Source organism: Podarcis gaigeae (genome assembly GCF_964106915.1).
Source record: "Podarcis gaigeae genome assembly, chromosome: 2".
NCBI lineage: Eukaryota > Metazoa > Chordata > Lepidosauria > Squamata > Lacertidae > Podarcis > Podarcis gaigeae.
In genome coordinates, this window is record NC_139679.1 from 68,649,813 (window position 1) to 68,663,436 (window position 13,624).

The 13,624-nt window shown below is 42.5% G+C and overlaps 2 protein-coding genes across 2 annotated transcripts in view; both read right to left on the minus strand.

Annotated features, from left to right (window-relative positions):
- The window catches only part of LOC310838672 (ovomucoid-like), a 32,663-nt gene that overhangs the window by 18,567 nt on the left and 472 nt on the right, over positions 1–13,624 (minus strand). The window contains exon 2 of the mRNA XM_083726244.1: positions 13,047–13,075. Within this exon, the coding sequence (XP_083582370.1) occupies positions 13,047–13,075 (29 nt within the window). The remainder of the gene's footprint in view (positions 1–13,046; positions 13,076–13,624) is intronic.
- LOC310838673 (ovomucoid-like) lies at positions 3,251–7,812 on the minus strand. Its single transcript, XM_083726245.1, has 4 exons — positions 7,692–7,812; positions 5,971–5,999; positions 4,246–4,355; positions 3,251–3,379 (listed from the first exon to the last, which is right to left on the minus strand). Exons 1-4 carry the CDS (start codon positions 7,744–7,746, stop codon positions 3,325–3,327), a joined length of 249 nt encoding a protein of 82 aa, XP_083582371.1. The 5' UTR covers positions 7,747–7,812; the 3' UTR covers positions 3,251–3,324.

Consider the following 13,624-nt stretch of genomic DNA (forward strand, 5'->3'; position numbering starts at 1 on the left):
GGCCCAATCAACTATCTCACATAGAAAGGGCTATGGAGGGTGAGAGGGAAGATTCTAATCCTTTTGTGCTGCTGTTTTTTCTCTCAGGCGCCGTGTCTCCATCGAGCAAGACACAAACATAAACTGGGAGATAAGCTGGGAGTGGTTTGGTTACCAGCCTCTCTGCTTCACTGTGTGGCTGTTTGATCTTTTCCACCGCACACATCTTCTCTTCCTGCCGTGCATGTGATTGTGTGAATGTGTAAGAGATGGAGAGAAGGGAGATAGAGAAGATAGCCAGGTCCAGGAGCTCAGACCCTCCAAGTGTCCCTATTTTCCAGGGATGTCCCTGATTTAGAGAAGCCGTTCCGGTTTCTGATTTTATCCCAGAATGTCCCACTTTCCCTTAGGATGTCCCTATTTTCATGGGAGAAATGTTGGAGGGTATGAGACCTACCAGCTGCCCTTGGAGAGAATTGAGGGTGGGTGGAGGGGAGCTAATTTTGACGGTATGTATAGAATTGGCAAGCTATCCCATTCAATTTTTTCTAACCAAATTGAATTTATGAACCTAAGTTAATTAGGTCTATTAGCTTCAGTGGATTCACTCTGAGTGCACCGAACATTGAACCCCACCCAGTTGAGCCGGAATACATTGTGTTGATAATGATAAGGGGTGTGGGGTGCAGAGCTAATTAGAATCACAGAATTGTAGAATTGGAATGGACCCCAAGGGTCATCTAGTCCAAACCCCTGCAATGCAGGAATCTCAGCTACAGCATCCACGACAGATAGCCATCTAACTTCTACTTAAAAACCTCCAAGGATGGAGAGTCTGTCACCTTCCATTAGAGTTATTTCTACTGTCGAACAGCTCTTACTGTCAGAAAGTTCTTCCTGATGTTTAATCAGAATCTCCTTTCTTGTAACTTGAAACCATTGGTTCAAGTCCTACCGTCCAGAGCAGGAGAAAAAAGCTTGATCCCTCCTCCATGTGACAGCCCTTGAGACATTTAAAGATGACTATCATATCTCTTCTCAGTCTCCTCTTTTCCAGGCTAAACAGGCCCAGCTCCTTCATCCGTTCCTCATAAGGCTTAGTTCCCAGACTCTTGGTCATCATGGTTGCCCTCCTCTGCACACATTCCAGTTCGTCAATATCCTTTTTAAATTGTGGGTGGCCAGAATCGGACACAGTATACCAGGTGTGCTCTGTCCAAGGCAGAAAAGAGTAGTACTATAACTTCCCTTGATCTGTACTGGCTTAAGATCTGTGCTTTCAAACTGGGCACAGGACTACTCCAACCTCTAGCTCAGAACCAGTATGTCAGTTGGTGGTCCAAGCACAACACCCAAAAAGCTTCCTCAATGGGCTGTCCCCATCTCCAACACTTGGGCTTCAACATAGCCTTTAAATCACTGAAATCACTACGGTGATCTGCGGGCCCACTCCTACCCATACTGCTCACCAAGGGATGTGAGTTTACAGTATGTTGGGACATTTCACATACCTGAATATCTAAAGAACTTGGCAGTGGTCAGCTACCACAGACTTTTTACTAAGGCCAGACCTGAGGGCAAAAACACTGGACCTGAGGGCAAAAACACTGGATCTGAGGGCAAAAACACTGGACCTACCTTCTGTTTTCCCAGTAACTTGTATTCAGAAGAAAATTGCCTCAAACAATGGAAATCCAAGATGCTCACGCCAAACATTCAAGGGTTGTTTTCTCCTATCGCCAAATCTTTTTCTCCATTTCTGGGGTTTTCAAATAATTAAAGATAATAAGTGTGTTTGATGTATATAACATGTTTGTATTGCTTTCTTGGACAACCTTTACAATACCTGTTTTATTTTTAGCTTACATGTTGAACCAGTAAGGCTCGTTAGATATGATAGTCATATCTAAACTCCCCACCCCCAGAAAATATATATCTGAAATCAGTGTTGGCTAGGAGTACATGTAATAAATTGTTATCTTTTGACAAATACTATATGACATGCAATTTGTCACTGGAGTCTTTTTTTCAGCCTTGCTTTGGCTTATGGTCAAGACAAGCTACTTTGCATGCAACTTCCTAAGCTACTGGTTACCACATATCTCTTGCATGCCCCTAGTTTCTGCACAGGAAGGGAACTGTTATGCATGCTACATCACATTGCTGCCTTCTGTAATGTCCTTTTTCTACATGTAAATATTTATTATATGGACTTCTAGCCAATAGAGATTTATCTCTCTCTCTCTCTCTCTCACACACACACACACACACAGACATTTCGGGAGTGGGGAGTTTAGATGTGGCTAGCATGAAAACCTATGGAAGCAGATGTCTGCAATTTGGTAATGCAATTTCTTCTGAAGGGGCCACAGTGTCTCCTGATTTCAGACTCCCAATTCCTACATTCTGAAAACGAGAATCATATACAGGCCAATTTTTGATACAATGCAAGTCACTGATCTCGAATTGGATGAGGGAGGGACATCCTATTGGGAAGACCCAGTTTTCTGAGTGCATGTTCTGGAAGTTGGGCAATAGGGGCAGTACAGGATTCCTTTTGGTGTACTGACTTCCCCGCTGCACCAAGGATTCCCTGGCCAAGCTGCTTCAGGTCGTGGCAGATGTCTTCCTGGAGACACCTAGTTTGGTTGTCCTAGGCAGAGGCGGAGCTAGCTGCTTTGGCATCCGTAGCGGAGGAGGGAAATCCCATTGCAATGACATTAATTCTTGAGCTAGTGCAAGGGGTGTAGCTGAATACCAACTTGGGTGGCATATATCAATTCATATGGTGGTAATTGGATTTTCTATGTGTACTTTTATTTCTCTGCTTCTCTTTCTCATTTTCTTCCATTAAAAATCAATAGAAAAGAAAAGTATCATGGCAGGGTAATGGGTTCTAGCCTCAATGTCTAACTAATCACCTGGCTGTCAACAGGTGGTTTGGGGTTTTCTTAATCTGCAGAAATCCATTGTCTGCAGTCAGAAGTGTTACAGTCCAGAGGGAGTAGATTAGGCTGATTGTTTAAAACTCAGTTTCTTGATTGTGTGTTATGTACTAATTCTTGCACTACTGCAAGGATGTAGCTGAATACTAACTTGGATGACATATATAAATTTTATTCTTAATATGTTTAAGAATAGATAACACACAAGTAAATGTATGGGGAGTTTAATAATGTTGCTGAGCTTATTTATTGATGAACTGAATTAAGATGTTGCGAAGTATTCACTGGCTCACAGAGCATAACCAAAGAGAATAATGGAATTTTTTGGGGGGTGATGCAATGAGTGAAGCTTGAAGAGGAATGGGACTTCTTCTGCAGATGTTCCATAGTCTTGTGCATCTTAAACTGTTCTGCATTCTCCAAAGTGCATTAGTATCAGCTTTCTATTCTTTATTCTGATAAGAAAAAAGAAGTAAATAAATACGAGAATTCATAACATGTAAGTTTCCTTATAACTCATTAAAGATAAATACTATATAGGTGGGAAAACTAAGTTCATCATTGCCCTAAGTCCTGGGGAGGGAAGGGGCTATGGAAGAATAATGTCTGAGTCCCTGGAGAGCTTCTGCTATTTGCCTAGACAATATCGAACAAGATGGACCAGTGTTCCTTTCAGCTCCACCACTTGGTGGAAGATCCGTCTTCTCCACCCTTCATTGTTGATCTGTGTCACAGAACATAGAACCGATTTGGGCATCTTTCCCCTGCCCTCTCCTCCCACAGGATCCCACTTAGTAGCAGCAACAACAGTACTGTCAGGAGGGTGGTGCATGTGAATCCATTTGAGTTTAAAATTCAAGGCGGTCTACAGATTAGCTCTGCTCACCATGTTCATTTGGGCCTCATATGCAACACATAACCCACACTGTGCAAAAAAAATTTCCTGCATTGCAGGGGTTTGAACTAGATGATCCTTGTGGTCCCTTCCGACTCTACAATTCTATGGTTCTCTCCATTCTGAAGGAAATCAGCCCTGAGTGCTCACTGGAAGGACAGATTGTGAAGCTGAGGCTCCAATACTTTGGCCACCTCATGAGAAGAGAAGACTCCCTGGAAAAGACCCAGAGGTTGGGAAAGATGGAGGGCACAAGGAGAAGGGGATGAGAGAAGACGAGATGGTTGGACAGTGTTCTCAAAGCTACAAACATGAGTTTGACCAAACTGTGGGAGGCAGTGGAAGACAGAAGTGCCTGGCGTGCTCTGGTCCATGGGGTCACGAAGAGTTGGACACGACTAAACGACAACAAAATGATATACTCACATATATTCATTGCAGAAGTGACACCGGTTGCTATAGGTCTTGCCATCAGAACCACAGTGGGCATGATACTCCTCAGTGCATATGACTTTTGGGTACCCTTGGCAATATTTCTGAAGAAAAAGGACACAGCACTTATTAAGGGCTCCTCCTCCCTTAACCTCTGGACTGCAAGGCCTTTCTGACTATGACTTGCCTAATAATGAAGCACAGATAACAAATACACCAAGTGTTAATTTAAGATATGCATTCAAGCACAGGAAAAGCTGGTTTATCATCCTGCCAAGCAGTGAATTGCGTGATAATGTTGTTCCATATTCAACCCAAGTTACCACTTCTTCCAAAGACAGGTTGATGCTCCCAGACATGACGTATGTGTGTGTGATTCCTGTATTCAGTTCGTAGGAAGAGAATTTCAGCTCTGTTTTGCTTTAGTTAGCATTGCTCTTCCCAACTATTAACAGGCTGGAAAGGGGCAGAAAGGTACTCCCATCTGAGGCTCTTCCAGCTCTTGGCAGTCAGGAGGAAAGCTGGGAATGTGGATTATTTTTTGCCATTTAGACTGTGCCAGCTCCACACAACAGAGAAGTCCAGTGTTTAGGAGCCTTGGGGATTTACTTCCAACCTTGTTGTCAGCATGTGTACTGACTGTGTGATGGCCTGGGATTCGGATTTGAATGCTGAACCTGAGGAATCCCAGCCTGCACAGGATTCCCCGCTTCCAGAACCAGCTGAGCTGGGGCTGGGGCATGAGCCTGAAGGGTCCTCACTTGTGCTGGATCCTCAGGTGCAGGCACCAACTGAGTCTGCTCTGGCTCCTGAGGGGATGGAGGAGCCATTGCCTGCAGGTGCTCCACCCTCAGCCCCGTCAGAGGAAGCTGAGGTTGCCTCTGGGTCCGGTAACCCTCCAGCCTCTCCTGAGCTGCAGAGGCTCAGGGCAGAGAGGCAGAGGGAACTAAGTTCCCTCAGGAGGAATGCTTGCCTCCAGGCCAGGAGAGGCAAGTCACCTGTGGATTGGGGCCACCCTATGCCTCGGGGGAGATAAAAGCCAGCCAGCCCCAGTCCCAAGTTGCAGGAGCAACATCGTTGGTTGTCAGTAGCAGCCTGACCCCTGCCCTGCTTCCCTGCCGGAGCTCCTGACCTCACCCGACGCCGTGCCCTGCAACCAGCTTCGACTTCTATGGACTGCCTTCATTTTGCACCATTGACCTCGGACTGGACTCAGACCTCACCTCTCAGTTAGCCCCCAGGACCAGCACAGACAGTGTGTGTGCTTTCCTCATGTGGAAATTGCAACCTTCAATTGCAATTGCGAGAGCCAGTGTGGTGTAGTGGTTAATAGCGGTAGTCACATAATCTGGGGAACCGGGTTCGCGTCTCCGCTCCTCCACATGCAGCTGCTGAGTGACCTTGGGCCAGTCACACTTCTTTGAAGTCTCTCAGCCCCACTCACCTCACAGACTGTTTGTTGTGGGGGAGGAAGGGAAAGGAGAATGTTAGCTGCTTCAAGACTCCTTCAGGTCGTGATAAAGCGGGATATCAAATCCAAACTCTTCTTCTTCTTCAACTTCCTCCCTTTATTTGTACCTCCAGCTGGCACCAATCAAGCCTAGAGTGCCGCTCGCACACACTAAACAAAATTCTGGAACCCTTTTTAAAGCTTCAAGGAACTTTTATTTGTTTCTTAAAGAATATTTTCCTAACGCTATCATAATATTTGGCACTTACCGCTTCCCTTGATGCTTTAACAGCAACATCTAGAAGCAAAAGACAGAAAATGTAAAGTTATAAAGAAAATCCGTATATTGAATAACAGTTCATATTAGAACAGTTATTTCTAGGAACAAAAAATGAGCATTGTATCTTCTACATCCCTAGCCAGAATTAAGATTGCCGGAAGAAATATCAACAACCTCAGATATGCAGATAACACAACCTTGATGGCAGAAAGTGAGGAGGAATTAAAGAACCTTTTATTGAGGGTGAAAGAGGAGAGCGCAAAATATAGTCTGAAGCTCAACATCAAAAAAACGAAGATCATGGCCACTGGTCCCATCACCTCCTGGCAAATAGAAGGGGAAGAAGTGGAGGCAGTGAGAGATTTTACTTTCTTGGGCTTCATGATCACTGCAGATGGTAACAGCAGCCACGAAATTAAAAGACGCCTGCTTCTTGGGAGAAAAGCAATGACAAACCTAGACAGCATCTTAAAAAGTAGAGACATCACCTTGCCAACAAGGTCCGTATACTAAAAGCTATGGTTTTCCCAGTAGTGATGTATGGAAGTGAGAGCTGGACCATAAAGAAGGCTGATTGCCAAAGAATTGATGCTTTTGAATTATGGTGCTGGAGGAGACTCTTGAGAGTCCCATGGACTGCAAGAAGATCAAACCTCCCCATTCTGAAGGAAATCAGCCCTGAGTGCTCATTGGAAGGACAGATCGTGAAGCTGAGGCTCCAATACTTTGGCCACCTCATGAGAAGAGAAGACTCCCTGTAAAAGACCCTGATGCTGGGAAAGATGGAGGGCACAAGGCGAAGGGGATGACAGAGGACGAGATGGTTGGATAGTGTTCTTGAAGCTACCAGCATGAGTTTGACCAAACTGCGGGAGGCAGTGGAAGACAGAAGTGCCTGGCGTGCTCTGGTCCATGGGGTCACAAAGAGTCGGACACGACTAAACAACAACAACATCTTCTACATCCTTTGTTATACTGAAAGTGCATCCATAATGTGGCTTGGAAATATGCAATTTACTTTAAATGTCACAGGGCATGGATTAGAAGATAATCAAATCAATGGAAAATGGTGTAATCAGTTAAATAGGAATAACTGAATATACTAATTCATTTACTAGCTAACTGGGTACCAGTTTTTTTATTTCAGTGGAATACCCAGCTGTGGTGCCGTGTGTGTTTAGAATTGTTCCCAAGTCCACTATTTATCTTACAAGAGCCATGTAGAGATTGTGAAGGAAGCATGGTGTGTGGTGGTAGTAGCTTTAGGGGGCATTAATGTTTGAAGTCTCACCTCACAAAGAGGTTCCTATTGGGTGGAAAGTACTGGGCACTATCTGGAATGAAGAGCCCTGATGGATTGTGAATCTCACATGGCAAGACATTCATTCTGGTTCTTCCTGACATTTATCATTTCATGTAGGAGGAACCTTGAGAACAGACATGTTTCAGTATTCAAATGAATGTGGGAAAGGCTCAAGTGTGTGTGTGTGTGTTTTGGGGCGATGTGTGTCCCTATGTTTGAGCAATGTCCTCTCCTTCATTTAGCTTTCAGACATCGAATACCAAGGTATGCAGGGAGATTTTAACTGGATTTAATTAACACAGGTGGAGCCTTCCTACACTCATCTGAAGACATGAATAGTCTATGGACTGTTTGGTCCCTACACCTCTCTGAGAAAGAGAACTTTTGCAATATGAAATATGACTCACCTGAGTACAAAAAGAAGACCATCAGAGTGAGGAGGAGAAAGCTGCTTGGCTTCATGATTTTGCTGGTGAGTTTGGATCTGTTGGCCTCTTAGTGCTTTTCCAAGCAGTAGATGCTTTTCAGATTCCACTGGTTACGATGAGGTATGGCATCTCTTCCATGTATTTATGGAAGTTTCTGCAGCCTTGATGATGAAATCTCCCAATTTCTGAGAAATATTTACACATGCAAATGTGATTATACAGGACTGCAATGTTTTCTGCCAGTTTTAATGGTTCCCCTTAAGTGCACATTCCCCGTGTGTGCAAGAAATATTTGGCAACCAGATCCTTAAGAAATGCGGCCTTCTGGTGTGATGATGACATTGCTGTTGCAGGTCACAAGAAATGAGGTACAAACAAAACAGTTTTAGAAATTCTGGGATTCTTTTGACCAAAGGCAATCATTTTAGCACAAAGAAAAACAAAGGAGCCTTACTCGTTCAGCATGTAAGTCATAAAATAAGAGAGGTATTGTTGTCCCAGAAAGCAATACAAACACATTATATACGTCAAACACACTTATTATCTTTAATTGTTTAAAACCACAGAAGTGGAAAACAAGCATGGAGAAAACAAGATTTGGTGATAGGAGAAAACAAGCCATGAATGTATGGCGTGAGCATCTTGGATTTCCATTGTTTGAGGCCATTTTCTTCTGAATACAAGTTCCTGGGAAAACAGCAGGTGGGTCCAGTGTTTTTGCCCTCAGGTCCAGTGTTTTTGCCCTCAGGTCCAGTGTTTTTGCCCTCAGGTCTGGCCTTAGTAAAAAGTCTGTGGTAGCTGACCACAGTGTTTTTGCCCTCAGGTTCTGCTTGCAGGAATCCCATAGGTATCTGGTTGTCAGCTGTGAGAACAGGATGCTGGGACAGAAGAGACACGGGCATGATCCCACATCTTGGCCAATTTTGGAAACAAGAAGCTGGCAGGAGAAAGTCTGGACCTTGGGTCTGGAGAGTTTGGAGGGTTCCAAAACTTGGCAGAGCTATGTCCCACTTTGTCGCTCAAAGGAGCTTCCCCTGATCCTATGCATTTTTACTCAGCAGTAAGCCTTATGAAGTAAGGATTCTCTTTCAAGGAAGAGTGAATTGGATTGAAGCCTGACACTTTATCAGATGTTTGCACAACATGGGGGTACTTCCTGCCTTTCCCTACCATAAGCGGATATTCTGATGAGCAGTTGAATTGCCTTCTGGTGGAAAAGGCTGAAGGATGGACACTATTTTCTCTGCTCTGTTGAGATTTCCTTGTGGAACAATATCTGTGAGATTGAGGAGCTCTTCTGCCTTTCTCTCTCACTAAAACAAGATGGTTGCTGCCTCTAAGAGATATCCTGAATGAACTTGGCAACTGGGCATATGCAGAACAGGATGATGGATCTGGTGGGCCATTGGCCTGATCCAGCAGCTGCTTCTTACGTTCCCCTTGTGCAGCAGAACGGTCTCCCCTTCTCTCTCTCCTCCTCTGCATAGCCTAACCTCCCCTAGGGATTTCCCAAATCCACCAGAGCAACATAGGTGACACAGTGAGACACCCAGGTAGGGAAAGCAAGCAGGAGAGAAATCCCATTGCATTAACTTTAAGTCTTCTGCTAGCACAATGATGTAGGTGGGTACCCAATTGTATGGCATATATCAATTTATATTATGGCAATTGATTTACTATGTGTATTTTTCTCTTATAACTATGTCTGATGTGTTTTTTTAATTTGCTTCGATTAAAAATCAGTAGAAAAGCAAAGAAATGTATCATGGCAAGGGGATGGGATTTAGCCTCAGTGTCTAACTAATCACCTTACTCTCTACAGGTGTTTTTGGGGTTTTTTTAATCTGCAGAACTCAATTGCCAGAAGTCAGAAATGTAATAGTCGAAAGGGAGAAAATTCTCCTGATTGTTTGACTCAGTTCCCTGATTGTGCGTTATTAGTAACCAACTTCAAGACTGATCTCTTGCCCAAATCATATAATAATTTTAAGAATAGATAATACACAAATAAATGTATGGAGAGTTTGATAATGTTGCTGAGCTTATTTATTGATAAACCGAATTAAGGTGTTGCAAGATATTCACTGGCTCACAGAGGATAAGCAAAGAGAAGAATGCATTTTTTGTGGTTATGCGATGAGTGAAGCTTAAAGAGAAATGGGACTTCTTTTGCAGGTGTTTCATAGTCTTGTGCATCTTCCTAAGTATTTCAGTTTCAGCTTTCTTCCACTTTTGCCAATGAGAAAAAAAGAAGTAAATAAATATGAGAATTCATAAGATGCAGCTTTCATTATAACGCCTGAAAGAGAAATACTATATAGGTGGGAAAGCTTATGCCATCATTGCTCTTTGTCTTTGGGATGGGAAAGAGCTGAGGAAGAATCCTGTCTGAGACCCTGGAAAACTGCATTCTGACAGCCTAGCCAATATTGAGCAAGAGGGACCAATATTCTTTTCAGGTCTACCATTTGTGGAAGATTCCCCTTTGCCCGCCTTCATTGTAAATCTGAGTCAAACTACTCCAGGGGTAAACGTTCAGGCATTTACCTAGAGCAATTCCAAGATCCACATTAAGGAAAAACCTAGTGTAGGCCTTTGTTACCTTCAGAATAATGTTCTTACTATCCCCTAATTGCCTGATGGCTTTTTTGGTTATTTTTCTTCTGGGCCAACCCTATTACCTTTTGAGTTGAGTCCGGCCTGGTGGGATGGCGATAGAGCCCATTTGGGCATATTCCCCCTGCCCCCAACACTCTTAGCAGGAGCAATAAGAGTGTCAGGAGGGTGCTGCATGTGAATAGCCCTCCCAACCCACTCCATCTTCAAATTCAGAGCTACCTACAGATTAGCTCTGCTCACCATGTTCCTTTGGGCTTCATAAGCAACACATAACTCAGGAGAGGGGTTTCCCTCCGCTTGACTTTCCTTCTACATGGGTGCTGATTCTCTTTTTCTTTTCAGTTCTTTTATTTACATCTCACCATGCTTAGTGCAAATATAATCACGTACTTTTTAACTTCCAACAAAGATGTCAGAGGGGGGGAAAAGATTCCTGCACTCCAGGAGGTTGGACTACATGACTCTCGGGGTTCTTTCCAACTGCATGATTCTTTGATATACTCACATATATGCATTGCAGAAGAGACACTGGTTTCCATAGGTCTTGCCTATGAATGTGACATGATTAAGAATGAGGCAAAGATGAGGAATGCAAATGACAGTACGCCAAGTATTATATTAAGGTGTACATTCAAGCACAGGAAATGCTGATTTATCATTCTGGCAAGCAGTGAATTGTGTGATAAGGTTGTTCTGTATTCATCCTAAGTTCCCACTTGGAGCATGTGATTGGTGACACGGTAAGGCCCCATTGTGGGGGCTGAAACCTGCCAAATTATAGATCGTCAGTGCCAGGGATTTCATGCAAGATACCTTAAAGTTTAAAATATTGCAGGGTTAGAACAGGTACAAAGTTTTTCATGCTGCAAAACAAAAATTGCAAACATGAGAAAATTAATCATGTCAAATTGCGAGTGGGCACCTCCAGGCGTTTCATGCTTGACACATTTAAGAGTGGTTTTTGCAAATAAATACTTCTTTAAGAGAAAAACACAATGAGTGCCTAGATTCATAAGACAGTGGCTAAGTAATATGCCTGCAAGGTTGGGTGGTCTGTCTAGTAATAACAGAATAACCCCACTAGGCTACTACAGAACACAGTGGTAGTGCAACTTGTACAGCACGTTGGCAACAAATATTCACACAGGTGTTCAAAAATAATTTTACACCATTTATCAAATATGTGAGACAATTACTTACAAAGTGCCATGAAAACTTACAAACTACCTAAAGTAAAGTGAACTTGCAATATCAGATTTTCTACGTTCTTACAAATTCTTGACTCAGTTTTTCGTTTTTTCTTGTTTTTCGAATAAGTTCAAGAAGATTCAAGAAAAGGGCAAGTTCAACATTGTTCCCAGTAGCTTTGAGGTGCTGATGAAGCAACGTATAAGAACGAAGACAGGGTTCCAGCATTCTATCCCCGTTTTGCCCTAGCAGTCCATGCAGTTGAGAGGCTGCTGTTTTGCCCCTGGTGGGGCCAATTTGTTGGGGTTGGCAGATAGCACACTCCCTGAGCACAGTTTTCTGGGCTTCTTCAGTTGTCTCGTGCCACGTGTCTATTAGTGCTAACTGATAATAATCCAAACGGAATCTTATCAGAATCAACATAATACACTTCTAGGTGTTCAATTAAATACAAAGTAAATATAATTTCTCCCACTATATAGAAAGAATCAATTTTCATGCAAAAGTTCATAATTATGTACTTACATATCTCTGAAGAGACAGTTTCTTGGCTTAAGCATACAAGACTGAATAGCTTAGCAAGGTAGCCCTGTTTGATTACAGATATATATATACATTCTCTCATTCTAGGTTTTTGAACAGGTGTTTTACATTAGTAGAGAGGTGAGGTAGTGGAGTAGAGGCTGGACATGATACTATTAATACTTACATCTTATGCATTTCACATCCAGATACACATTTCAATACCCATTGCTGTAATTAAATGAAAACTGAAAGATCTAATTCGGAATTTAATCCTACTGGCTGTAATGTTTTAATATTCAGGGAGTGTGCTATCAACCAACCCCAATGAATTGGCCCTGTCTTCTTTATTATACGCTGCTTCATCAGGACCTCACAGCTACTGGGAACAATGCTGAACTTGCCCTTTTCTTGAATCTTCTTGAACTTATTTGAAAAACAAGAAAATACAAAAAACAGAGTCAAGAATTTGTAAGAACCTAGTAAAATCTGATATTGCAAGTTCACTTTATTTTAGGTAGTTTGTAAGTTTCCATGGCACTTTATAAATAATTGAGTCTTTCTCACATATTTGATAAATGGTGTAAAATTATTTTTGAACAACTGTGTGAATATTTGTTACCAACGTGCTGTACGAGTTGCACTGTTTTATAAATGACACAGGTTGCATTTTTCTAGTAGTACGACAAAACACAAGCTGAGACTTTCTTACAAATTGTGGGTAGCAACTGGAACTAATAATAATACCACCGACTTTTTTTTAAAAGGGATGGGACTAGAGATGTGAAACCATGGGAAAAACCCATCTCTCTCTCTCTCTCTCTCTCTCTCTCTCTCTCACACACACACACACACACACGCACGCACGCGCACAGACACACACACACACACACACACACACACAGAGAGAGAGAGAATAATTAAAAATTCCACAAGAAATATAAATTCACTTAACTCCATGCTACTTCCATGTTCTATCATAAGAATAAATGATTTCCCACTTACCTCTTCAAATGATGCTTTAACAACAACATCTAGATGCAAAACACAGAAAATGTAAAAATTATTTCGCAAATCCATATGCTGCATAATAGTCCATTTGATAACATTTATTTCTAGGAACTGAAAAGTGACGTGCATTGTATCTTGTACATCCTTTGTTATCCTAAAAGTGCATCTATAATGTGCCTTGGTAATATGCAATTTCCTTTAAATGCCACTGGGCATGGATAGGAAGACAATCAAATCAATGGGAAATGGTTCAGTCCATTAACTACACTAAATACAAATAACTGTATATACTGGTTTAGTCCATAACTAACTGGGACCCAGTTCTGTTGATTTCCCTTGAATGCCTGGCTGTGGTGCTTTGCGTGTTTAGAATCATGGCTAGGTCCACTTTTTATGTCATAAGAGCCACATGGAGACCATGAAGAAAGGAGGGAGCATGGTAGCTTCAGGGGGCATTAATATTTCAAGCCTCCGTTTTCAAAAAGGCTCCTATTGTGTGAATAGTGGTGGGTGCCTTGAGTATTGTAGAGCTCTGATGCAAATTATCTTTATTTGATAGAGTAAATCTCACA